Source organism: Schistocerca gregaria, chromosome 7 (genome assembly GCF_023897955.1).
Source record: "Schistocerca gregaria isolate iqSchGreg1 chromosome 7, iqSchGreg1.2, whole genome shotgun sequence".
Taxonomy (NCBI): domain Eukaryota; kingdom Metazoa; phylum Arthropoda; class Insecta; order Orthoptera; family Acrididae; genus Schistocerca; species Schistocerca gregaria.
This window is the reverse complement of record NC_064926.1, coordinates 87037545-87059800: the sequence shown is the minus strand read 5'-3', so window position 1 is coordinate 87059800 and position 22256 is coordinate 87037545. Positions and strand designations below refer to the sequence as shown.

Sequence of the window (22256 nt, the reverse complement as noted above, 5' to 3'; positions counted from 1 at the left end):
AAGCAGCCGCCTTACATAACAGCAGTCAGCCGAAGTCCATGCGCCGGCCTCTGGAGTCAGGGGGTGGCCACGATTTGAACTAATTCAGTTAGAGTGCGGATGTCATGGCGACTGCACTGGGTGTTGCTGCGATCTCGAAGATGTGTACTGATTGTGTTGGAGAACAAGTGATGACTGTACTGCTTGAAATAAAGACTTCTTTCCCTTTCCACCTGCAAAATTAAAGGATGTGACATAGGTTACTATAAGTGCAATTTATTATTTGACGCGATATTGTTCGGTTAGCAGTGAAAAAAGATAAGTGACCGTGAAAGTTCGTATGATGTGGACTATTTCGTGCGTGTGTTCGATTATGGTGTTGGGATTTGAAATTGTGATAGATTTCTGTTATTGATGTAACGCAAATCGGTTTCTTGCCGCGAAAATCGGACTTCTTGAATGAACAATAATAAATGATGATAAATAATAAAAAATAGAAGTAAAGTTTTCGAGACATTATCGTGTTGGAATTTGAACTTGGCTCAATTTTCTAGTGGAGGTAGACCAATAATAATAATAAATAATAATAATAAATGATGAGTGATACTGATTAATAATGAATAATAATAAAGACAAGTACAGTTTTGCAGCCATTATTGTGCTGCAATTTGAATTTGGGGTGAATTTTGTAGTGGAGGTAGGCCAATAATAATAATAATAATAATAGTAATAATAATAATAAATGATAATAATTGATAATGAATAATAACAAAGACAAGTACGGTTTTGCAGCATGTATCATGTTGGAATGCAAATTTACCACCATTTTTTCTGGAGGGTTAGGTTAGTGGACGTAGCACAATTGCCCTATTTTTCCGCCAAAATTCAAATTTACCGCCATTTTTCTGGAGGATTAGGTTAGCAGACATAGCACAATTGCCCTATTTTCCCACCAAAATCAGTCATCTTGGATGACATCATGCACTGTTGCCTAGTCTACATGCCACCATCTTGGATGACGTCATCGCCGCCACCATTAATAAATTTAGCAACAGTGCATAGTGCGCTCACCCACAGACTGCCCCACTACTCAGATGTTCCAAACGCGGTCCGTGCCCTGGCTCGGAGCATTCAGCAACTGTTCAGTTCGCAATTCGCACCCAGGGGCGTGTGCTACTGACATCCTCTTAGTATGTCTGCCTGTTCTCTAAGTCAGTTCGTGGTGGGATTTCTTCTTTCTGCTTTTAATCAGATACCAAGCGGGTTCCGTGCAATCTCCATTGTTCGGCAGTTCCCGTAGTCGAATCTCAACGGATTCTTTAATGCACAATCCAAGTATTCGGACGCTTGTGTCAGAACTTTGGTCTGGCTGTAAATCACTGTGTATTCCGAGAGGTAATGTCCAGAAACCGCGGCCTTGTTAGGCTGCTGCAGTCTGATGTGCCATTGATGTTCTTGGCAACAATCTTTGATAGTACGCACCGTTTGACCTATGTAAGTCATGCCACATTCGCAGGGGATCTGCTAGATTCCCGATTTCTGTAGTCCTAGACCGTCCTTGACGTTATCAATCAGTGCCTATGTCTTAATTTATGGGCGGAAGACAGTTTCCGCTTGATGTTTTTGAAGAATTCGGCATATCTTTCCCGATAAATCGTAAAGAACGGAATAAATGCAATGCCTCCGTCCTGCTGAAGTTCCTCTTTTGTTTCCTTCCATTGTACAGTCGGTGTGGAACGTAGAGCTCTCCGAATTTGCTTCTATGTATAGCCGTTTTTCCGGAAAACCGAACTCAGATGTTTAAATTCCTGGTTATGGCTCTCACTGTCAGACAGGGTACAGGCCCTGTGAACCAATGTTTTGAGGACGCCATTCCTCCGCGTTGGATGGTGGCAGCAGTAAAGGTCAGTTGCATCTTCTTTCGATACACGCCATAAACCAACGCTCCATCTGCTCTTCTTGTAACCAGAACTTCTAGAATGTGGAGCACTCCATCCACTTCGACTTCCTTGGTAAACTTGATGGTCTGGTGTATGGAACTGAGATGTACGCGGGAACCATTCACCTTGTCTCTACCATATGGCCATATGACAAAGATGAAGTCAGCATCGCGGAAGAAACAGATTGGGTTTCACTTCATTGAATCCAGTGCTTCCTCCTCGAATGCTCCACGAACAAGTTGGCGACGACTGGTGAAAGTGGGCCCCCCCTTGCTACCCCTTCCATCTGCTCGTAGCATCCACCGTCGAAGAGAAAGTATGTTGACGTCAGGACATGCCTAAAAAAGTTGATCGTCTCTGTGTCAAACTTCTGACCATAAGTTCCAAGGATTCTTGCAAAGGTACCCTCGTGAAGAGAGAGACAACATCGAAACTCACAAAGATGTCCGAATCACGAAGTCTGAAGTTGTTAAGACGCCTGACAAAATTCACTGAGTTGCGAATATGATGCGGATATTTTCCGACATAAGGGCTAACCATATCCTTCAGGTACTTTGCAAGTGAGTACGTCGGAGCACCAATGCTGGTGACAACGTGGTGGTTTACCGAAATAATGTGCCCATTGGACACTAACATCCAGCTGTTCTCCCTTGAACTCTTTCGTCATGAAGTACGCCGGGAGAAATTGGAGAATCACATGCCGTATGTTCTTTATGGTGCCCAGCACAGACTCTGTGTGCAAAAAACTAGTGGGTGGCAAGAGCGGCCACCACAGGAGACGACTTTTCCAGCTCTGTGATTTCAATATACAAATGACATCCTTGAGCAAAGTCTCTGAGAGTTTGAGAAACACCATCCACAGCCGGGAATCTAGCAGCTGATCGTTGTAAATACTTTATTAATTTAATGTGTACATCCAAAGTTTTAGACACTGTTTACACATCAGCCTCATATATGAACACCTTTCCAATAAATCTTCTAACAAATCAAGATCATGAGCTCAGCAACTGAAACTCTTAAACCAAATGGCGATGTTCTGAATTGTAATACTTACCGCGACAAAGAAAAGCTGTATACTTCCTGGATTCCGTAGCAATGGAAAGCTACCAATATCCAGCAGTCAAGTCGTTTGCATTATGGTATCTAACATCATCTTCATAGGAAGTGGTTGATCTCACTTAGTTTTCATTACTTTATTGAACGTCCTACAGTGCATTACCCATCTAAAATTCCTTGCATTTCTCACAGGAATTATTGTGTTGTTTTATGGCATATCGCTTCAATAGTGCTCCAGCTAATCATTCGCTTTATTTCATTACTTACTGCCTCATATACACATAATTCAATAGGATACGGTGACTTAGAAAATGGAAAATCTTCTTTTGTTTTTAATTTACGTGTGTATCCTGATAATACTCTTGGTTTCTCACTAAACTCATTTCTCACTCATTTCTCACTAACTCATTTATTACCAACACTATTTCTACTTGATCCTTCTCCTCTCTCTGTTGAACTGGAAGTTTCGGCACACTTTCCTCAGCCTGATTTTCCGAATCTGTTTCTATATTATTGTTATTCTTGTTATTTGACTCTTCTTTTCCTTTTACTTGACCATGTTTATTTATTTTGGGATTCCAACTACTAATTGCCTATTCTGTTTCCTATTTCCATTTGTAAAAGTTTTATTTAACTTTAGCCACGATGGTGTGTTATAAACATTTTTAAGAATTCTTTTATTTGAAAAATCTAGTAAACTCCATGAGTAACCAACCAGTTTTTTCTTAATAGAATGGGTAAATTAATATCAGTTATCATCAGCATAGACTGCTGTAATATTAATAGAACCTCTTTTTACACTTTGTTTCCTTTGGTTCCATTTAAGATAACAACTTGCTTATTTGTTACATCTACTTCTATTCTTCTCCCAGATTTTTTTAAATAACAAACTGACTTGGCCACCAGTATAGAGTAAAAAATGTGCAGACTAACTGTACACTATGCATGAACAATAGTGGTGGATATATTTTGGATTTGTTCTTCTTCATCTAAAAACAATTCTTAATTTAAAGGCTCTTTATTTTAGTATCAAAAATATGCTTTTATGTTTCCAACATGATTTTGCGAAAGACCTCCCACTGGAATAGTTTGTCACTGTCCATAACAGCCTGTGAAACTACTCCATTATGAACATGACTGAACATTGCATTACTATCTAGACCCTCATCACCAGCATTTGAACCTCTACAGTAACTATCATGGTTAAAATTGTTATTATTTTTTCTATCGATGTAATTACGATTCTTCTCATCCTGTCTCCATCGATTTGTTCTACCGTATTTCAGAATCACTGTAGTTATTAAAATGCCCTTGCTCTTATTGGTTAGTTCAGTTTTCCATTCGGATCCACCCTTCCCATTAGTCGATCCTCTGTTGATGTCATGAAATCCACCCAGTTATATGTTCCTCTATCCAATGTATCCTTGGATCTATTAAGATAAGTCTAACTCATCCAAGCGTTGAGTTGTGTTTGTGTCCACTTCTCATCAACCAGTCTTTCACTTACTATGCCGATAAGCAGGTTACAAGTACTTCTATTAAGTGAAATTAATTTGCCAGTTCATCTAAGTGTAAATTTTGATTAATGTGGCATCCACAAAGTTTCTATCTCCACCCCAACTCTCATTGTAGTTTTGAGGACCAAAACTATGAAATCACAATTTTATTTGTGCACTTTCAGACCAATATTTACCAACGTGTGAAGTTCTCAAAAGTGGAAAAACGACTCAAATTCCTCGTCGCCCACAGTGAGGCAATGACTGATTCCCACTACTGTCAAGTGGACTAGCCTCATTTTGACTGCATCGAGTTGGAGTTTATGGATTTCCATTCCTCGTCACCAGCTCAGTTCCAGCTGTAATTATTTTCCCTCAGAGACTACGTTCAGTTACATGTAAGTCAGCATATTTCACTAAATCATAACATCACAAGCAAAGTTAAATTCTATAAGAGATATGTAGATGGCACCCTCATTCTATTTGATGGCACAGAGGATGAAGTGAGAAACCTTTTTAACAAATTCAGTAGCCTACATAAAAATATTCAATTCACCATTGAACAGGAAGAAGACAACACCATACCTTTTCTTGACATAAAAATATCACAACAGAACCAAAAGGTAGCTTTCAATGTTTACAGAAAACCTACTGGCACTGACACCACTATAGCAAACTCCTCAACACATCGCTCCTCCCACAAAAAGTTGCTTATAAATCAATGCTGTACAGAGCACACAAATTTCCACTTCAACATACAGAACTCCAACAAGAAATAGAAACCATAACATATACTGCAATAAACAATGGATATGACCCTTCTCTAATTAATATCATGTCACAACAGATAAGAAATAAACTGAACAAGCAAGATCAAACTACACTCACAACTGAAAGTGCCCCAGCAGTCAAACATGTAAAAATGCCATATCCTGGAATAGTATCTGATAAATTAGCAAGACTATTCAAAAACACGGAAGTAAAAATCAGCTTAGCACCAACAACAACTTAAGTAGGAAGCTTATTCACAATATAAAACCACCAGATACTAGTCTTGATGTATATGGCGTTTACAAAATTACCTGAAGCCAACATAATAAATATTAATTATATCGGCCAAACAGGCAGAAATTCCAGAACCCGATTCAAAGAACATCTTGACTGCTACTGGCTTGATAAATGTAATAAATTAGCAGCAGCAACTCACGTTAAATACACATGCCACCCTTTAAAAATCGAAGACAACCTCGAAATTTTACACAAAATAGGAAGAAGTAAAAGAATGGATATCATGGAAGAAATGTAAATTTTCATAAAGCAGGGAGATAACATTTTTAATGAAATAACCGAATTCAAAAACTCAAAATTCTTCAACAGTCTTAAGCCAGTTATAACTTAATAGATTCAAGATATGTCAATGTAAATAATTGACTACAAATCTGTCAGTACCAAGAATATCGATACAAAACCTCGATAATCGATACAGACTCAAATGCTACTGTCCGCTATCATGTATTGTGTGTATAACATCAAAGTAATTTGTGCGGTGAATTACGCTGGTAATCAGTGATAAAATATAATGTGCAATAGTGTAGTGTCAATCAACAGCCGCCATTACACCAGTGATGCAAGTGAAGCAACGAGATGATGAAATTGTAAGCGATCAACTGTCATATAAAAGCCTTTCACATTATTTTCGTAACACATAACTGATGCAAATCTATCTGCATCCTACACGGGCTGTGATATACGTAGTCAACCACAAGGAAGAAAACCAGCAGATGACATCACCGATTTCCATTTCTAGCCATACATTGCCCCCCTCCTTCCCCCCAAATGCCACACCAGCAGCTACAGTAAGAAACAATGGACAAAAAGTTCTAGATTAATCTAGTTTAAGACTGTTTATTTTTAAGTAACATTTCTCTATATGTATGTATGTATGTATGTATGCATGTATAAACGCCTGAAGATGAACAAGACATGTTCGAAATGCGTTGCATTATCTTAGATTAATCATAAAATAAAAAGTGACTGGTAGCAGAAACTTGAAATAAATAATTATCCTACACAGTCATGGTGCACAAACATAGCCATTATGGCTGAAAATAATTATATTTCATTTACTCTAAACCAATTTCTGAGTTTCACGTAATTTATGCCCCGCAGTTTATATATATATGCTATGCAAGGTTTGTATTATACTTTGTTCCATGGTATTACAACTCCCTTAATAATCGATTGGAAAGAAGTTTATTACTTTAATGAACTATCAAACAGCACTGAATATTTTCTATTCAAAATTTCAAGTTTGTAATTTCATTTTTGTATTTAAGCACATCCTGGGATCCCAGGGTCAGCGCTTCATGCATTGTGTCGGAATAATACCAAAACCATTTTGCCTGAAACTTATCCCAACCTGTGGATGCTACATTTCGCACTGGCGGGCTAAAACATTTCCTAACAACAGGTGAAGCTATAAGTATTGATAGACAGTTAATCTTAGAGAACACAAATACTACACGAACTATGTCGGAATACAATGCTTAAGACTTGCAAACGTCTGTAAGGAAATACATATGTGCCCTGCTCCTGACATTGACATTACCTTGTTCCAGCACAGGATTAAATTTTATTTTTAATATATAGTAGCAACTGTGCACAAGACAGAGCCTGTACTGTTTCTATACATCATAAGTACCAGATTTCGTCTATAATTAGACGCAGCTTAGATGCAGCTTTGTGTATAAGGTACTATGTATATGGTAAGCAGTCTTTATAAAGGACTGGATGATATGTCTACTATGTATTAACTACTAGCATCGTACTCAGTTAATTATTTATGTATAACGCTAGGTATCGACCTAACGTAAAAATAATTCAGTTTCATTAATTAGTACAAATAGTTTAAAATAATTTTGCAAATAATATTTAGTACCAGATATTAAAGACACAGCATGTAATATTGTGCACTTTAATCACAGTGACATCACTGACTATTTCGAGCTATGTACTCATTTTATTTTGTAATTCGCAATAATGGTAGTCTCTCTGTAATTTGTGAATTAATGTTGTCCAGAATAACAGCAGAGATAATTCATCGCTAAGTCAGCGATATAATGTTAGTAGCCTCCATTTCATCTGTGATTTCTTTCGGTAAAGTAAATATGTACCTTTCCTTCTTCCTTCTTCCTTTTATTCTTTCCTCTTCTTTTTCATAATATTTACTACAAAGGTATTACTCAACTTTTCTTTTTTATTCTACCCAAATAATATCACAGCCAGATTTATCATTGATAAACTGAATCTTCGAAGTGTTCCATTCGTTCAAGTAACTAACAGCAAACAAATAACATCTTTGCGTACACGTCTTCGTGTACGCAAAGAAGAACTAAGTAAATCGATTAGATTGGACAGGCAGTCACAATGACCTGTAAGTACCCAAACTTTATTACTACTAAAAGTTCGAATAGTCCATTGCAACTACCCATCCATTGACCAACTGTAACTGACAACATTCCTCCTTCACTAAGAACTCCTTAGTGTGAGCTCTCTGGCACAACGCCTCCTGTACAACTGAGCATAAGACCCACGGTAAATTAATTTGGAACAACTTACAGGAAAAATGTACAGCACTGCCATTACTTTTACTGATTAAATCATTATTTCAAACCGCTGTCATACCTTCCTCTCATTGCTAGCGTTCACTGCTGCGGGATCTTTGCTTCACAAACTGTTATCGATGCATTCACCGATTCTGGTATTATCTTTGCTGTTCGCTTTTCTATTAATGCAGTCTATTGCTTCTGCATTGCTACTCTACAACATACGAGGGAGGCTATTGCTTCTGCATTGCTACTCTACAACATACGAGGGCTGTTCAAAAAGTAAGGTGACTTCTCAAATTTCGCGGGTAACGTATATTCGATTATCGATATTTTTTTGTTATGTTGGTACACATGTCCCGAACATATGTTCACAGTTTCAAGTGTACAGCGCACTTAATTTGTTTTTGACAGATAGAAAGGTTAGACGTGTGTTAGTGTGGTCGGCGATTTTCGATTATTATAAAAAAAATGGAGCAAAAAAGTTGCATCAAATTTTGTGTGCAAAATGGAATCAAGTGCTATACAACACATGAAATGTTGACAGTGGCATATGGTGAGTCTCCTATAAGTAAAGAAAATGTCTACAAGTGGTACATACTCTGCCAAAATGGCCGAGAAGATACCAATGACGAACCCGCTCCGGAAGCCCCAGCACAGACAAAGCTGTGAAAAATATTGTTTTGGAAAATCGTCGAATTATCGTAACAGAAGTTGCCGAAAATGTTGGCGTATCGGTCGGGTTGTATCACACAATTTTTTCGGATGTTTTAGGCATGAGACGTGTGTCACCAAAGTTTGTTCCAAAACCGTCGTATGAACATCGCTCAGGAACTCTTGAATAACGTCAATGATAATCCTGTTTCGCTCAAAAGGGTCATAACTGGTAACGAAACATGGGTTTACAGTTGTGACTTCGAAACCAATGGCCAATCGTCCTAATGGAAGCATCCCGGAGAGCCAAGAACGAAAAATGCACGCCACGTTCGATCAAATGTCAAAGTTTTGCTCACTGTTTTTTTTAATTACCGTGGCGCAATGCACCATGAATTATTGCCTCAAGGTCGTTTGGTCAATGTGGCTCATTACCTTGATGTTACGCGCCGTTTGCGAGAAGCAATACGCAAGAAACGTCCGGAATTTTGGAAAAACAATTCATGGCCTTTGCATCACGACAATGCACCTGCTCGTTCATCATTGTTTGTGAGAGATTTTTTGGCCAAAAACAAAACGTCCCTCATGCCTCAGCCACCATATTCATCTGATTTGGCCCCCTGTCACTTTTTCCTGCTCCCAAATATGAAGATGCCTATGAAAGGACGAAGATTTTCGACCAGTGAGGAAATAAAACTACATGGTTGGAAGTACTCAAGACTACTTCAAAAAGTGCTTATGAGAAGTGCTTCAAGGATTGCAAGAAGCATTGGCACAAGTGTATTGTATCTGAGGTGGATTCCTTCGAAAGGGACAACATGAATATTGATGAATAAATAAATGTTTTTTCATAAAAATATAAGATCACCCTACTTTTTGAACGCACCTCGTATTTTAAACAATCACATTTAATCATATATTTTAAGTTGCAGATGAACAGTGTATGACAAATGTCATCGTAAGCTCTGCTACTGCGTCCGTAAGTTAACAAAACTACTGTGATGACAATTAAAACATACCAAACCTTCCTCTAACCCATCACAATTGCACTATTAGGTATTTTGGCTATAACATGCAGCATTGTGTTACAATTGCACTGTAGCATAGGTCATTTTGTTATACTTATTGTTTCAGCATGGTTAATATTGTTACAATTAGGCTGTAACATGATTCAGTTTGTTACCTCTTTTGAACGAACACGGGACAGTTTGTTTCAATTTCACTGTAACATGGGAGGCAACATTTTATCCTTTTCTGTAATACAGAGATTTTTGTTGTAGTTTTGCTGCAATATAGGTCACTTTCTTACAATTTCACTATAACTGGGGTATTACGCTACAGGTTTTGCTGCAGTGTGGAATAATTTATTACAGTTTCACTGTAACGTGAGAGCCAATTAGTTTCAATTTCCAGTTCTCGCCTGTCAGGATGTGAATATTCAATGTTTTAATACAGTCTAACCGCATTTCGCATTCTTGATTCTGAGTGTTTCTGAAATTAACAGTGTTTTCAGTTCAGGTGAAAAATCCTTCATTATGAGTACAACATTAAAAATCCCCTTAAAAGTACATTGGTTCATTAAATTAATAGCTCCTTTAAATTATCTGACTGCATAGCTACTAAAGTTTAGTCTTACACACAAAAAATAATTTTAGTTCTCTAATATTATTGATAGGATTCAAAGTAGAAATGCGATGTACTTCTTGTAACTAATTTATCTCACTCTATAATACACGTGTTCGGCTGATTTAACTTTTGTCCACCAATCATTCTGCAGTTACAGATCATCTATAAGTGCAACTTACCAGTCACAACCATATGAATTGCTGAAAGAGGTCTTGCATTAAGAAAATACTTTTGGCTCCAGCTACGTTAAGTGCTCACTTCCATTCTAGCACACCCTTGCCATTGTCAAGTCGAACGACTGCCAATGGGCTGATGGTTGTGACATCACTGATGCTCATTACGTCACCATATGTGGGTATACGTTGACTCAGAATTCGATGTATCCACTGTAACCTTATGATGGTTATATACCATGTTGTGCTGAGATTCTGGCGGCTGTCTGCCTTAAAGAAGTTATCAGTGACTTTTATTTTGAAGATATTCTTTAATAACAGAGTCTCGGAAGCTGATAGTATGAGTCATGATATAGTTTCATTATGCTTGAACTGGAGACCAATTTCCAGAGTGTGCCCATCTATGTTGATTTTTTGGGCTAGAGTCGGAGATAATAACTCTCATGCGCCTTCCTGTGTTGGTCTACATTACACACAGTCAGACGTAATACTGGCCACTTGAGAAGGTCTCTTGTGGACCCAAAGTATTCTGAGACCAGCCGTTACCTTTTGTAGCTCTCAGTAATTGTCGGGTTTTTATTGAATGCCTGAAGAGGGATTTTATTTGGTCTATTTTCAGCTGGTGACTTCGTGCAAGCATATTTTATGGAGAATTTAGAGACTATTGCCTTAAGTGTGGTGGTGCATTGCAAACTACTACTGGATTACCAGGAATGGTTCCAATCACAGACCGTTTGAAGCGTTACTCGCCTGGACACAAGTCCGCATTGTGGCTGTTGCAATTAATCCAGATGCAATTTCTGTGTTTCATCGTCACTGTGAAGGTCCGAGGGTTACAGTAAACTTGCAGTGGTGCATCCGAAACTTCTACTGGACTCCCAGGAAAGGATCAAAGCGTTACTCCCCTCAACAGAAGTCGGCATCTTGCGTGTTGTGTTCAATGCCGACGCAATTTCTGTATTTCAATGTCAATGCTACAGTCCAAGGGTTACAGTAAACCTGCATTTGTGAATCGGAAACTACCACTGGACTCCCAGGATAGGTTCCAAACACAGACCTTTGCAGCTTTACTCCGCTGGACAGGAGAAGGAATGGTGCCTGTTGTTTTCAATCCCGATGCATTTCTGTGTTTCATCGACAATGTGAAGGTCCAAGGCTAAGAGTAAATCTGCAGCGGTTCATCGCAAACTACTATTGGTGTCCCAGGAACAGTTCCAACCACAGACCGTTTGAAGCGTTACTCGCCTGGACAGAAGTCGCCATAGAGCCAGTTGTATTCAATTCCGATACAATATCTGTGTTTAACCGTCGATGTGAATGTCCAAGGGGTACAGTAAACCTGCATCTGTGCATCGGAAACTTCTACTGGAATCCCAGGAAATGTTCCAAGCCCAGACCCTTTGAAGCGTTACTCCCCTGAACGGAAGTCGGAATGGTGCCAGTTGTTTTACATCCCGAAGCAATTTCTGTGTTTCATCGGAAATTTGAAGGTCCACGATTTACAGTAAACCTGCAGTGGTGCATCGGAAACCACTACAGGACTCCCAGGAAAAGTTCCAAGCACACACCGTTTGAGCGTTACTCGCCTGGATAGTCATCTCGATGCAATTTCTGTCGTTCATCGTTAATGTGAAGGGCGAAGCTTTAGAGTAAACCTGCAGTGATGCTTCGGAAACAACTACTGGACTGCGAGGAAAGGTTCCAAGCTCAGTCCGTTTGAAGCGTTACTCTGCGGACAGTAGACGCCATGATACCTGCTGTATTCAATCCAGATTAATTTCTGTGTTTCATCGTCAATGTGAAGCTCCAAGGGTTACAGTAAACCTGCAGTGGTACATCGGATAATACTGCTGGACTCATAGGAAGTCTCCAATCACAAATCTTTTGAAGCGTTAGTCACCTGGACAGAAGTCGGCATAGTGGCTGTTGTATTCAATCCAGATGCAATTTCTGTGCTTCATCGCCAATGTGATCGTCCAAGGGTTACAGTAAACCTGCAGAGGTGCATCGGAGACCAGAAATCATGCCGTTTTCTGTCCAGGTAGTAGCGCTGCAAACGGTCTGTGCTTGGAACCTTTGCTGTGAGTACAGTAGTTGTTTCACTTACAAATTCATGGCGCGCTCGGTCGCTAATGCTGGAGTTCAAGTCAGTTTCAGCCAGGAGTTCGAACAGTTTTGAACACATAGTGTATGTGGCTGGTCTGGTACAGCAGTTCGTGAAGGATAGGTCGGTATATGTTTACATTCACTGTAAGGAATCTTCTAAGCCAACAGACATACTCAGCAGTAGGTGCAAGCCGGCTTGAGTGGCCGAGCGGTTCTAGACGCTTCAGTGTGGAACCGCACGACCACTACGGTCGCAGGTTCGAATCCTGCCTCGGGTATGGATATGTGTGATGTCCTTAGTTAGGTACAAGTAGATCGAAGTTTTAGGGGACTGATGACCTCAGATGTTGAGTCCCATAGTGCTCAGAGCTATTTGAACCATTTGATGTAGGTGCAAAACAATACACAGGGCTGTATGTAGACTGCTGTTGAGTGAAACACTTTTCCCTGTCAAACGGTCAATGCGTGAAGCCTTCACCGACAAGCGTTGCAAAATAGTATCGAAAGATACATTCTCGCCTTACTTTGCAGCTGTAAAATTATTGTCGTCGGTGTTGCTGAGAAATGTTAAAATTGAACAAAACTCAAGGGCCTGATCCAATTTCTATCAGATTCTACACCGAATATGTGGCTGAGTAAGTCTCTCTTTCAATCATAATCTATCGTAGATCCCCGTCCCCCCTCCCGGCCAAAAAGCTATGCACTATCGCTGAAAGAAACAACACACATACGGGAGGACTAGCAGAAGAAATCCACAAAACTACTGCCCAAATATCCTTAACTTATATTAGTTATACAGTCTTAGAACTTTTTTGAACACAAATCTAATGAGGTATTTCGAACAAAGTGATCTTCATGACATTCAGTATGGTTTCGGAAAAATTCATCTCACATGACATCGTGAAATCCATGGAGCACGGCTATCAGGTTCATGCAATATTGCTTGATTTCTGAAAAGCATTTGACACAATACCACACGTACACTTCTACACTCGAACACATATAACATTGTTTAGTTGCACAAACATTACAGTGCAAATTTCCGAGCTTAACTATCATCTGAATATGTCACACAATCCTATGGCTTAAGGGCACATCCTCTTTAATTTTAAAACGGCTGAAGGCCCATGATTTTAAAAACTACAATAAATTTTAAAAAGGCGGAAAGTGCAAGATTTTATCCTTAAATATTATTTCAAAGGAGGCTGAAGACCCAAACAATCTAAGACTTGGAAAGTAAGGAATTTTAATTTCAAAATGGCTGAAGGTCCATGTTTTAAAAAAACAACTACCATAAATTTTCAAAAGCAGAAGGCCTAAAGCTTTACCCTTAAATCATTTTTAAATAGGAGGCTTAAGGCCCAAACGATCTAAAACTTAACAATAAGGAATTTTACTTTTAAAACTGCTGAAGGTCCATGATTCAAAACAAAACTATAATAAATTTTTACAAGGCAGAAAGCCCAAGGCTCTATCCTTAAATATTTTTTTTTTATGAGGCTGAAGGCCCTAACAATCTAATATTTAACAAATGGCTCTGATCGCTATGGGACTTAACTTCTGAGGTCATCAGTCCCCTAGAACTTAGAACTACTTAAACCCAACTAACCTAAGGACATGACACACATCCATGGCCGAGGCAGGATTCGAATCTGCGATCGTATCGGTCGCGCGGTTCCAGACTGTAGGGCCTAGAACCGCTCGGCCACCCTGGCCGGCTAGGAGTTAACAAGTAATGAATTTAAATTATAAGATGGCTGAAGGCCTATGATTGAAAAACACAACTAGAATGAATTTTCAAAGGCAGATGGCCTAAAGCTTTATCCAAAAAAATATTTTAGATGAGGCTGAAGGCCAAAGCAATGCAAGACTTGACAAGTAAGGAACCTTCAATTTTAAAGTGGCTGAAGGCGCATTATTTAAAACCCAACTAAAATCATACAAATTCAAACCATGGGCTATGAGCCCTTAAAATACACAATCAAACATCAATAAGAAAAGACAGTACAGCCAGCGGCGCTGAGACGTTTCCGGGGGTCAGTCTGCAGTTGAAATGTTAACGTTCGCTTAGGGGAAACAGGTAGTCGGCCCAACTATATCCGATCCGCCGGCAACCCAACCAAGAGACAACCAACGGACCCATCGATAAGAAGACTTGCTTTCCACCCGACCAGTACACAATGAACTCCAAACCAAAACGTAAAAGGCGTAGCCGCCCACAACCAAGTATGCATAAGCTGTCAAAACTACACACATGTGTTGGACAGCGGCAACACGGTGAGGAAAGGACACTGCCTGAATTAACGTCAGCGGCCAGGGCAGGTAACCGGAACGCTAACGGCCACAAGGTAGAAAATTCTGCTGGTGCACTTGGACTTCAAATAACCAAAATACAGTTAAACTTCAGCGGTTGGTGGCAAAACTTTCGCCAACTCGAACATTCGCTGTTGTTCATGGGAATACCCCCGACAGCCAACCGTGAAAACCAACTGCACAATTTGAACACACTGGCTTCGGTAATTAGATCACCACTCAACTTTAATGTCCTGGGTCGGTGAGCCACGAACCTCCTAGCAATCAGAACAGCTCCCACACACTCCGAAACTGCGTAGAGACCGCTAGCGGGCCCAGGCCACTATGCCACGCGGAGATTTCCTGGCTGATCCACACCAACCAACTGACTGCCACACATCAGCACGGAGACAGCACTAAAATAACTGAGCAGTCGACATCACAAGCTACACACAGTTTTACGAAGTCTTTCACGAAGGACTAGACAATACTACCGGCAGTGACTATACAATAACAGGGACGAATCATGAGTCGGCACACACAGACAACCCGTAAGGGATCGCCAGCCAAATACACGTCGTCCAGCAAGACGACCGACAGACGACCAACTAATGTCGTGCCCACCCCAATCACGTGTGTCGACAACCGTCGGGCGAGTCATGGCGGTCCGGACCTCACTGCTGCCGCGCCCCGACTGAACTTGTACCGCGTGCCAACTCAGACACTGCCAGGTCCGAACGAACTGCTGCCACGTTCCAACTACTTCATTGCCCGGTCCGAACTAACTCCCAACACACAACGACTGGGAAGTAATAACAGTGCAGCAAAGATGATACGGCAGAACCTATATCGATAAGCGCTGCTGCTGCCGCTCACGGGCAGGCAAGGCAGCGACTCAGTGACACCAGTAATTGAAAAATAACAGATCGAGGTGGCAGTACGGTAAAAATAGGGTGTAAAATAAGAAACGACACGAACACGAGCCACGCATGGCTCAACTCTTAATAACGAAAGTGCGATGGCATGAGGCCTCAAACGCAATTTATGTCTGGTTTGAGGATTTCTAAGCAGGTAGGACTCGGCATGTTACCTTGGATCGAGAATTATCGACAGATAAAGATTAGCTTCAGTATCGCCCCAGGGAAGTACGAGGGGTTCGATGCAGTGCAATGGATACCACAGTGTAAATCTGACGAAGCTTTGCACTGATGTATTGGGCAGTGTCTCTAGTATGCCCGTCGATCGCGTCACGTCACTGTTTTCAGTCCTGAGAGTACATGACGAGGTAAAGATGCTTAGAACAATAGCATCTCCCACGAAGTACGAGGGCCTGGTGTGAGATTTCGCCTGATGTTAGGCAGCCCACATAACATATCTGTTATGCGTTTTCTTCTGCATTACAATAATCTCGGCCGCATTCTGAAGGGGCAACGAAGATGTGTTTTCGATGGGAAGAGTTTGATCACCGACAATAGAGCCCATAATTGACTCTCCCTGAGTTTCATCTCCGCTCGCATGAACCGCTAGCTATGAAGACAATGTTGTGTCAGAGACAAGGAGCTGTAGACCAGCATAGAGAATTGGCAGGAAGCACAGGCAGATTTCTTCTATCACGAGGGTATTGGAAAGTTGGTACAATGCTACGACAAATGTCTAAATCGAAGCGGCGACTATGCAGGGAAGTAAGGGGAAGATGTAGGTAACTTACTTTCCGGATAGGCGTCGTATATTCGAATTCTTGCTGTTCGTGCTGTATATTAATGATATTGCAGAAAATGTTGAAAGTAGCTTGAAACCTTTGTCACATGGCGCAGTTACTTATATTAAAATAATGCAAAATTATTCATTCGTTTCTTGATAAGTGTGATATACTGACGGTAGCAGAGCCAGGATGGGGAAGGTGTAGGAACATTTATTTGGTTCAAGCCTTAAGGACACGAATTTATTATTTAACAATAATTGATTATACACTCCTGGAAATGGAAAAAAGAACACATTGACACCGGTGTGTCAGACCCACCATACTTGCTCCGGACACTGCGAGAGGGCTGTACAAGCAATGATCACACGCACGGCACAGCGGACACACCAGGAACCGCGGTGTTGGCCGTCGAATGGCGCTAGCTGCGCAGCATTTGTGCACCGCCGCCGTCAGTGTCAGCCAGTTTGCCGTGGCATACGGAGCTCCATCGCAGTCTTTAACACTGGTAGCATGCCGCGACAGCGTGGACGTGAACCGTATGTACTGTTGACGGACTTTGAGCGAGGGCGTATAGTGGGAATGCGGGAGGCCGGGTGGACGTACCGCCGAATTGCTCAACACGTGGGGCGTGAGGAGTACATCGATGTTGTCGCCAGTGGTCGGCGGAAGGTGCACGTGCCCGTCGACCTGGGACCGGACCGCAGCGACGCACGGATGCACGCTAAGACCGTAGGATCCTACGCAGTGCCGTAGGGGACCGCACCGCCACTTCCCAGCAAATTAGGGACACTGTTGCTCCTGGGGTATCGGCGAAGACCATTCGCAACCGTCTCCATGAAGTTGGGCTACGGTCCCGCACACCGTTAGGCCGTCTTCCGCTCACGCCCCAACATCGTGCAGCCCGCCTCCAGTGGTGTCGCGACAGGCGTGAATGGAGGGACGAATGGAGACGTGTCGTCTTCAGCGATGAGAGTCGCTTCTGCCTTGGTGCCAATGATGGTCGTATGCGTGTTTGGCGCCGTGCAGGTGAGCGCCACAATCAGGACTGCATACGACCGAGGCACACAGGGCCAACACCCGGCATCATGGTGTGGGGAGCGATCTCCTACACTGGCCGTACACCTCTGGTGATCGTCGAGGGGACGCTGAATAGTGCACGGTACATCCAAACCGTCATCGAACCCATCGTTCTACCATTCCTAGGCCGGCAAGGGAACTTGCTGTTCCAACAGGACAATGCACGTCCGCATGTATCCCGTGCCACCCAACGTGCTCTAGAAGGTGTAAGTCAACTACCCTGGCCAGCAAGATCTCCGGATCTGTCCCCCATTGAGCATGTTTGGGACTGGATAAAGCGTCGTCTCACGCGGTCTGCACGTCCAGCACGAACGCTGGTCCAACTGAGGCGCCAGATGGAAATGGCATGGCAAGCTGTTCCACAGGACTACATCCAGCATCTCTACGATCGTCTCCATGGGAGAATAGCAGCCTGCATTGCTGCGAAAGGTGGATATACACTGTACTAGTGCCGACATTGTGCATGCTCTGTTGCCTGTGTCTATGTGCCTGTGGTTCTGTCAGTGTGATCATGTGATGTATCTGACCCCAGGAATGTGTCAATAAAGTTTCCCTTTCCTGGGACAATGAATTCACGGTGTTCTTATTTCAATTTCCAGGAGTGTACTTTGTGTCTAACGCTGAGGGAATTAGATTATGAAATAGACACTTAAAGTAGTAAAGGAGTTTTGCTATTTGGGGAGCAAAATAACTGATGATGGTCGAATTAGAGAGGATATAAATGTAGACTGGCAATGGCAAGGAAAGCGCTTCTGAAGAAGAGGAATTTCTTAACATCAAGTATAGATTTAAGTGTCAGGAAGTCGTTTCTGAAAGTATTTGTATGGAGTGTGGCCATATATGGGAGTGAAACATGGACAATGAATAGTTTGGACAAGAAGAGAATAGAAGCTTTCGAAATGTGGTGCTACAGAAGAATGCTGAAGATTAGATGGGTAGATCACGTAAGTAATGAGAAGAGGAGTTAGTGGCACAACTTGACAAGAAGAAGGGACCGTTTGATAGGGCATGTTCTGAGGCATCAAGGGATCACAAATTTAGCATTGGAGGGCAGCGTGGAGGGTAAAAATCGTAGAGGGAGACCAAGAGATGAATACTCTAAGCAGATTCAGAAGGATGTAGGTTGCAGTAAGTACTGGGAGATGAAGAAGCTTGCACAGGATACAGTAGCATGGAGAGCTGCATCAAACCAGTCTCAGAGCTGAAGACCACAACAACAACAACAACGCACACAACTCGCCAACCCCTGCTCCTAAGCTGCTGGTCACTTTAGCTGTCACAGGCACGTTAAGGGGTCTCAAACTGACTTGCAATTAACGTGACGTGTGTCCGCGTTGTTCTAACACAGCTTAAGTCCACAATGTATTCCCCAGAGGCAATGAATTCACATGGCTACGAACTATAACTCAGATTCTCGATAATAGTCCACATTTTTTCCATTTTATAATACATTGATTATATAATAACATAATATCTTTGAATAGCTGAACAGCTTGGTGCAATTAAACCATTTCAGAGACTTGCATGTCGTTAACTTACATCAATAATCCTTTGGGATAAGGTAGACCTACAGCTTAGCTTGGAATCCTAACCACATGTTACTGCTGACGAATCTTCACATTGAGGAGTCAAGGCTAGAATAAAGGCGTACTGAAAATATCTGTGTGCCAATCAGGATTCGATCCCGTGGCCTCTCGCTTTCCAGGTTTAACCGCTAGCTTTCCCGCTACTCTACTCAACCTGACTGTAGATCTGTCTCAGGACAGAGCGTTTCTCACTGTGACTAGCTTGTTCCAACTTTTGACTAATAATCTTTGTAGTCTCGTTCTCTCCCTGTAGTAGGTCCATTGTTTGTGCTGCAACTCATGTAAGACTTTCCATATACAGCAGTGTGGAGGCTCCGGTGCACCGCCAACGTGCCAGATTGTGCAGGAGGACGACAGCCTTCTCCTGAAGCGGTTGATAGGCATCGTACCTGCAGACAAGAAGATATGTCCAAATACCAACGACGTGAACAGCAGCAGCAGAAGCAGTAGCGGCCAGCTCTGCAGGCCGAAAGCCGTGACGTCACCTCAACACCTGCAGCAGCGCCAGTGCTTCCACGCAGTTGAGCAGCAGCCACGCCCCCCATCACCACCACCTCTGCCACCTCCCGGTGTTTCCCCACAGCAGATCCACTATCCCACTCGCGCCACGCCGCCTCTACCTCCATCACCACCGCTCCCGCCGCCGCCGTTACACCCAGCACCACCACCAAAGCTTCCAGTGGACTTCCAGCAACTCCAGCAGTCCCAGTCCCCTCTGTTGCAGCCTCCGTGCCCTCGCCAGCAGCAGCCTACAGACCAACAAGAATCGTCTCAGAACCCTGAAGAACTGCCAGCAAATCAAGCTTTAGCCTCTATTACAGCCACCGACCAGCAGAGGAAACATAAGAGCGGAGAGTGCAACAAGCTCTTCAGCACCATGACGTATCTCAAGGTGTGTCTTCGCCGTATTGCGGCTATCTGTGATAAGGGCTTGTACCTGTAACTGTTTCTTCTTTTATTTTTGTTTACCACTAATAGACACTACAATGGTCGCCTACTCGTAGATACTGCTATAACTGCACTATTTCACTCCCATTTACGGAGCTTGTTAGCACTTGATGTTAGGTTGGCGCCCTTAAAATGCATTGTGCTAATCGCTGCTACTTGCTGGATCGCTACTTGTCTCAATGCTAATGCTGGCTCTAAATCTAGTTGTCTAGGGGTAAAAAGATGAGGTCCCGTGTTTTTGATGTGCTTTTGATGATAAATAATGAGCGAAACCAACAAATATTTAAACTTCAAATATTTATTACTATGGTGGCCATCTTAATTCCACTGTCCACCAAAGGAAATGACACAACACAAAGTAGCACTTCTTTCACATGTTCTTTGCCATGTTTATCCACCTCAAACAATAACACACATACACTTTACCAAAGTGACATTCATACTCCGCTCCCGACCCTTCTTGCTGCTTGTATTTATAACCTTGTCAAAGAACTACTAAAAAGAGATATAGTTCATAAGTCACATTTACATCTGTTATGGTAATTTGTGCAGAAAAGTTATTAATTTATATCGAGTGACATAATTTAACAGTTTATTAAAATGACAGACAAATTTGTTGACTTGACAGAATAATTCTTGTTTCTAAAAGGCCGTTTTTTAGAAGTTTGTCAATTGACTTCTCTAATTTGCATAAATAAGTAAATAACAAGTATTATTAAGAATTACATTGGTTTTCGTCTAAAATAGGAGTGTTTACGTGAATACTGAGTGAACCTAGTGAACAAATGGGTTTCACTGGCTGATTTTTATTTAAGGGGATCCAAAATACGTAAGTCGGCCACTATTTTTCGTACTTCATATTAATTATTTAAGATGAAATTAGTGTTTTTACATGTGACATTTGCCGTATCAGTGATCAAGTGATATTAACTTTTGGGTGGGTCAGTTATTCAGTACAATTTACCGGGTTGACTGTTTATGGAGACATTTTATGCAATAATTGTTAACATACACAATAACTTTTCTATGATCGTAAATACTCGTTAAACTGGTTGAATTTGGAGGGTCTCGCATACTTCGGTAAAGTGAAGCCTTTAATAGGTTCCGTTACAACTCCCACACTTAACTTTACTTCGTTGGCAATGTTACATTGATAAGATACATTTAAAATTTTCTGCATACACATAACGCCGGAAATTTGTATAAATTCCATAATTTTGTACAGTTACTGCTAGTAGAACTGATATGTTGCATGTAGTATAAGACTTTATTACTGATTGATCCATAAGTTACAAGATATCTTCGAATTTATGAATTATGATAATCACGTTTTAAACTTGTTGGCTCTATCATCAACAAATAAATATATAAGCTGTGCAGTTAATTTCTCCCTCAAATCTGCTTCTATTTCGTTCCTAAATTAAGACGTCGATTTCTTTAAACGTCGTATTGGTTCATGTTACACAAACACAGCTACATTACTTTGTGTCAAGGTTTTTCGATGCACAAAGGTATTTGCAAAGAAGTCTCTCCTACATGGTGACATACGAAGAAGGTTAGTGATGCAGCAATGTCTACCTACATTAGTTTTGGTAAGATCGGGTGGATCCTTTCTTGATTTAACTCTAATATTCAGTAAAATGATTATGACGCTCTTGGGCGTGAAACTTACTTAAATAAAACTGTTTTTTAGAAAAATACTAATAAATTGGGAGCAGTATAGGATGAAATAGCCAAGTGGGACATGCATTCGAGGGTGAACGAGGTGTCACAGGCTCTTAAAACATTCATTAAATAGTTAAAACATCAGTATATTTATTACACTATATACAGAACAGACAGCTTCATACATAACTTTGTTATGTCTAGCTGGTCCACAATTCTAATATACTACAGATCAGTAGCTAGAGTCCCAGGTTCAATTACTTTTTGACTGTTAGGAGGTCAGTAGTGTCGTGAAAAGTGCATTGAGTCTCTTGGAAAGTCTTCCGAGATCTGAGACGGAGCTCAATGTGT

At 41.4% G+C, this 22256-nt stretch overlaps 1 protein-coding gene across 1 annotated transcript in view; it reads left to right on the top strand.

Annotated features, from left to right (window-relative positions):
• Window positions 1-7227: 7227 nt before the first annotated feature.
• LOC126282297 (zinc finger protein 260-like) overlaps window positions 7228-22256 on the top strand; it is a 100155-nt gene continuing 85126 nt past the window's right edge. Inside the window, exons 1-2 of the mRNA XM_049981951.1 lie at window positions 7228-7236; window positions 19594-20184. Of these exons, the coding sequence (XP_049837908.1) occupies window positions 7228-7236; window positions 19594-20184 (600 nt within the window). The remainder of the gene's footprint in view (window positions 7237-19593; window positions 20185-22256) is intronic.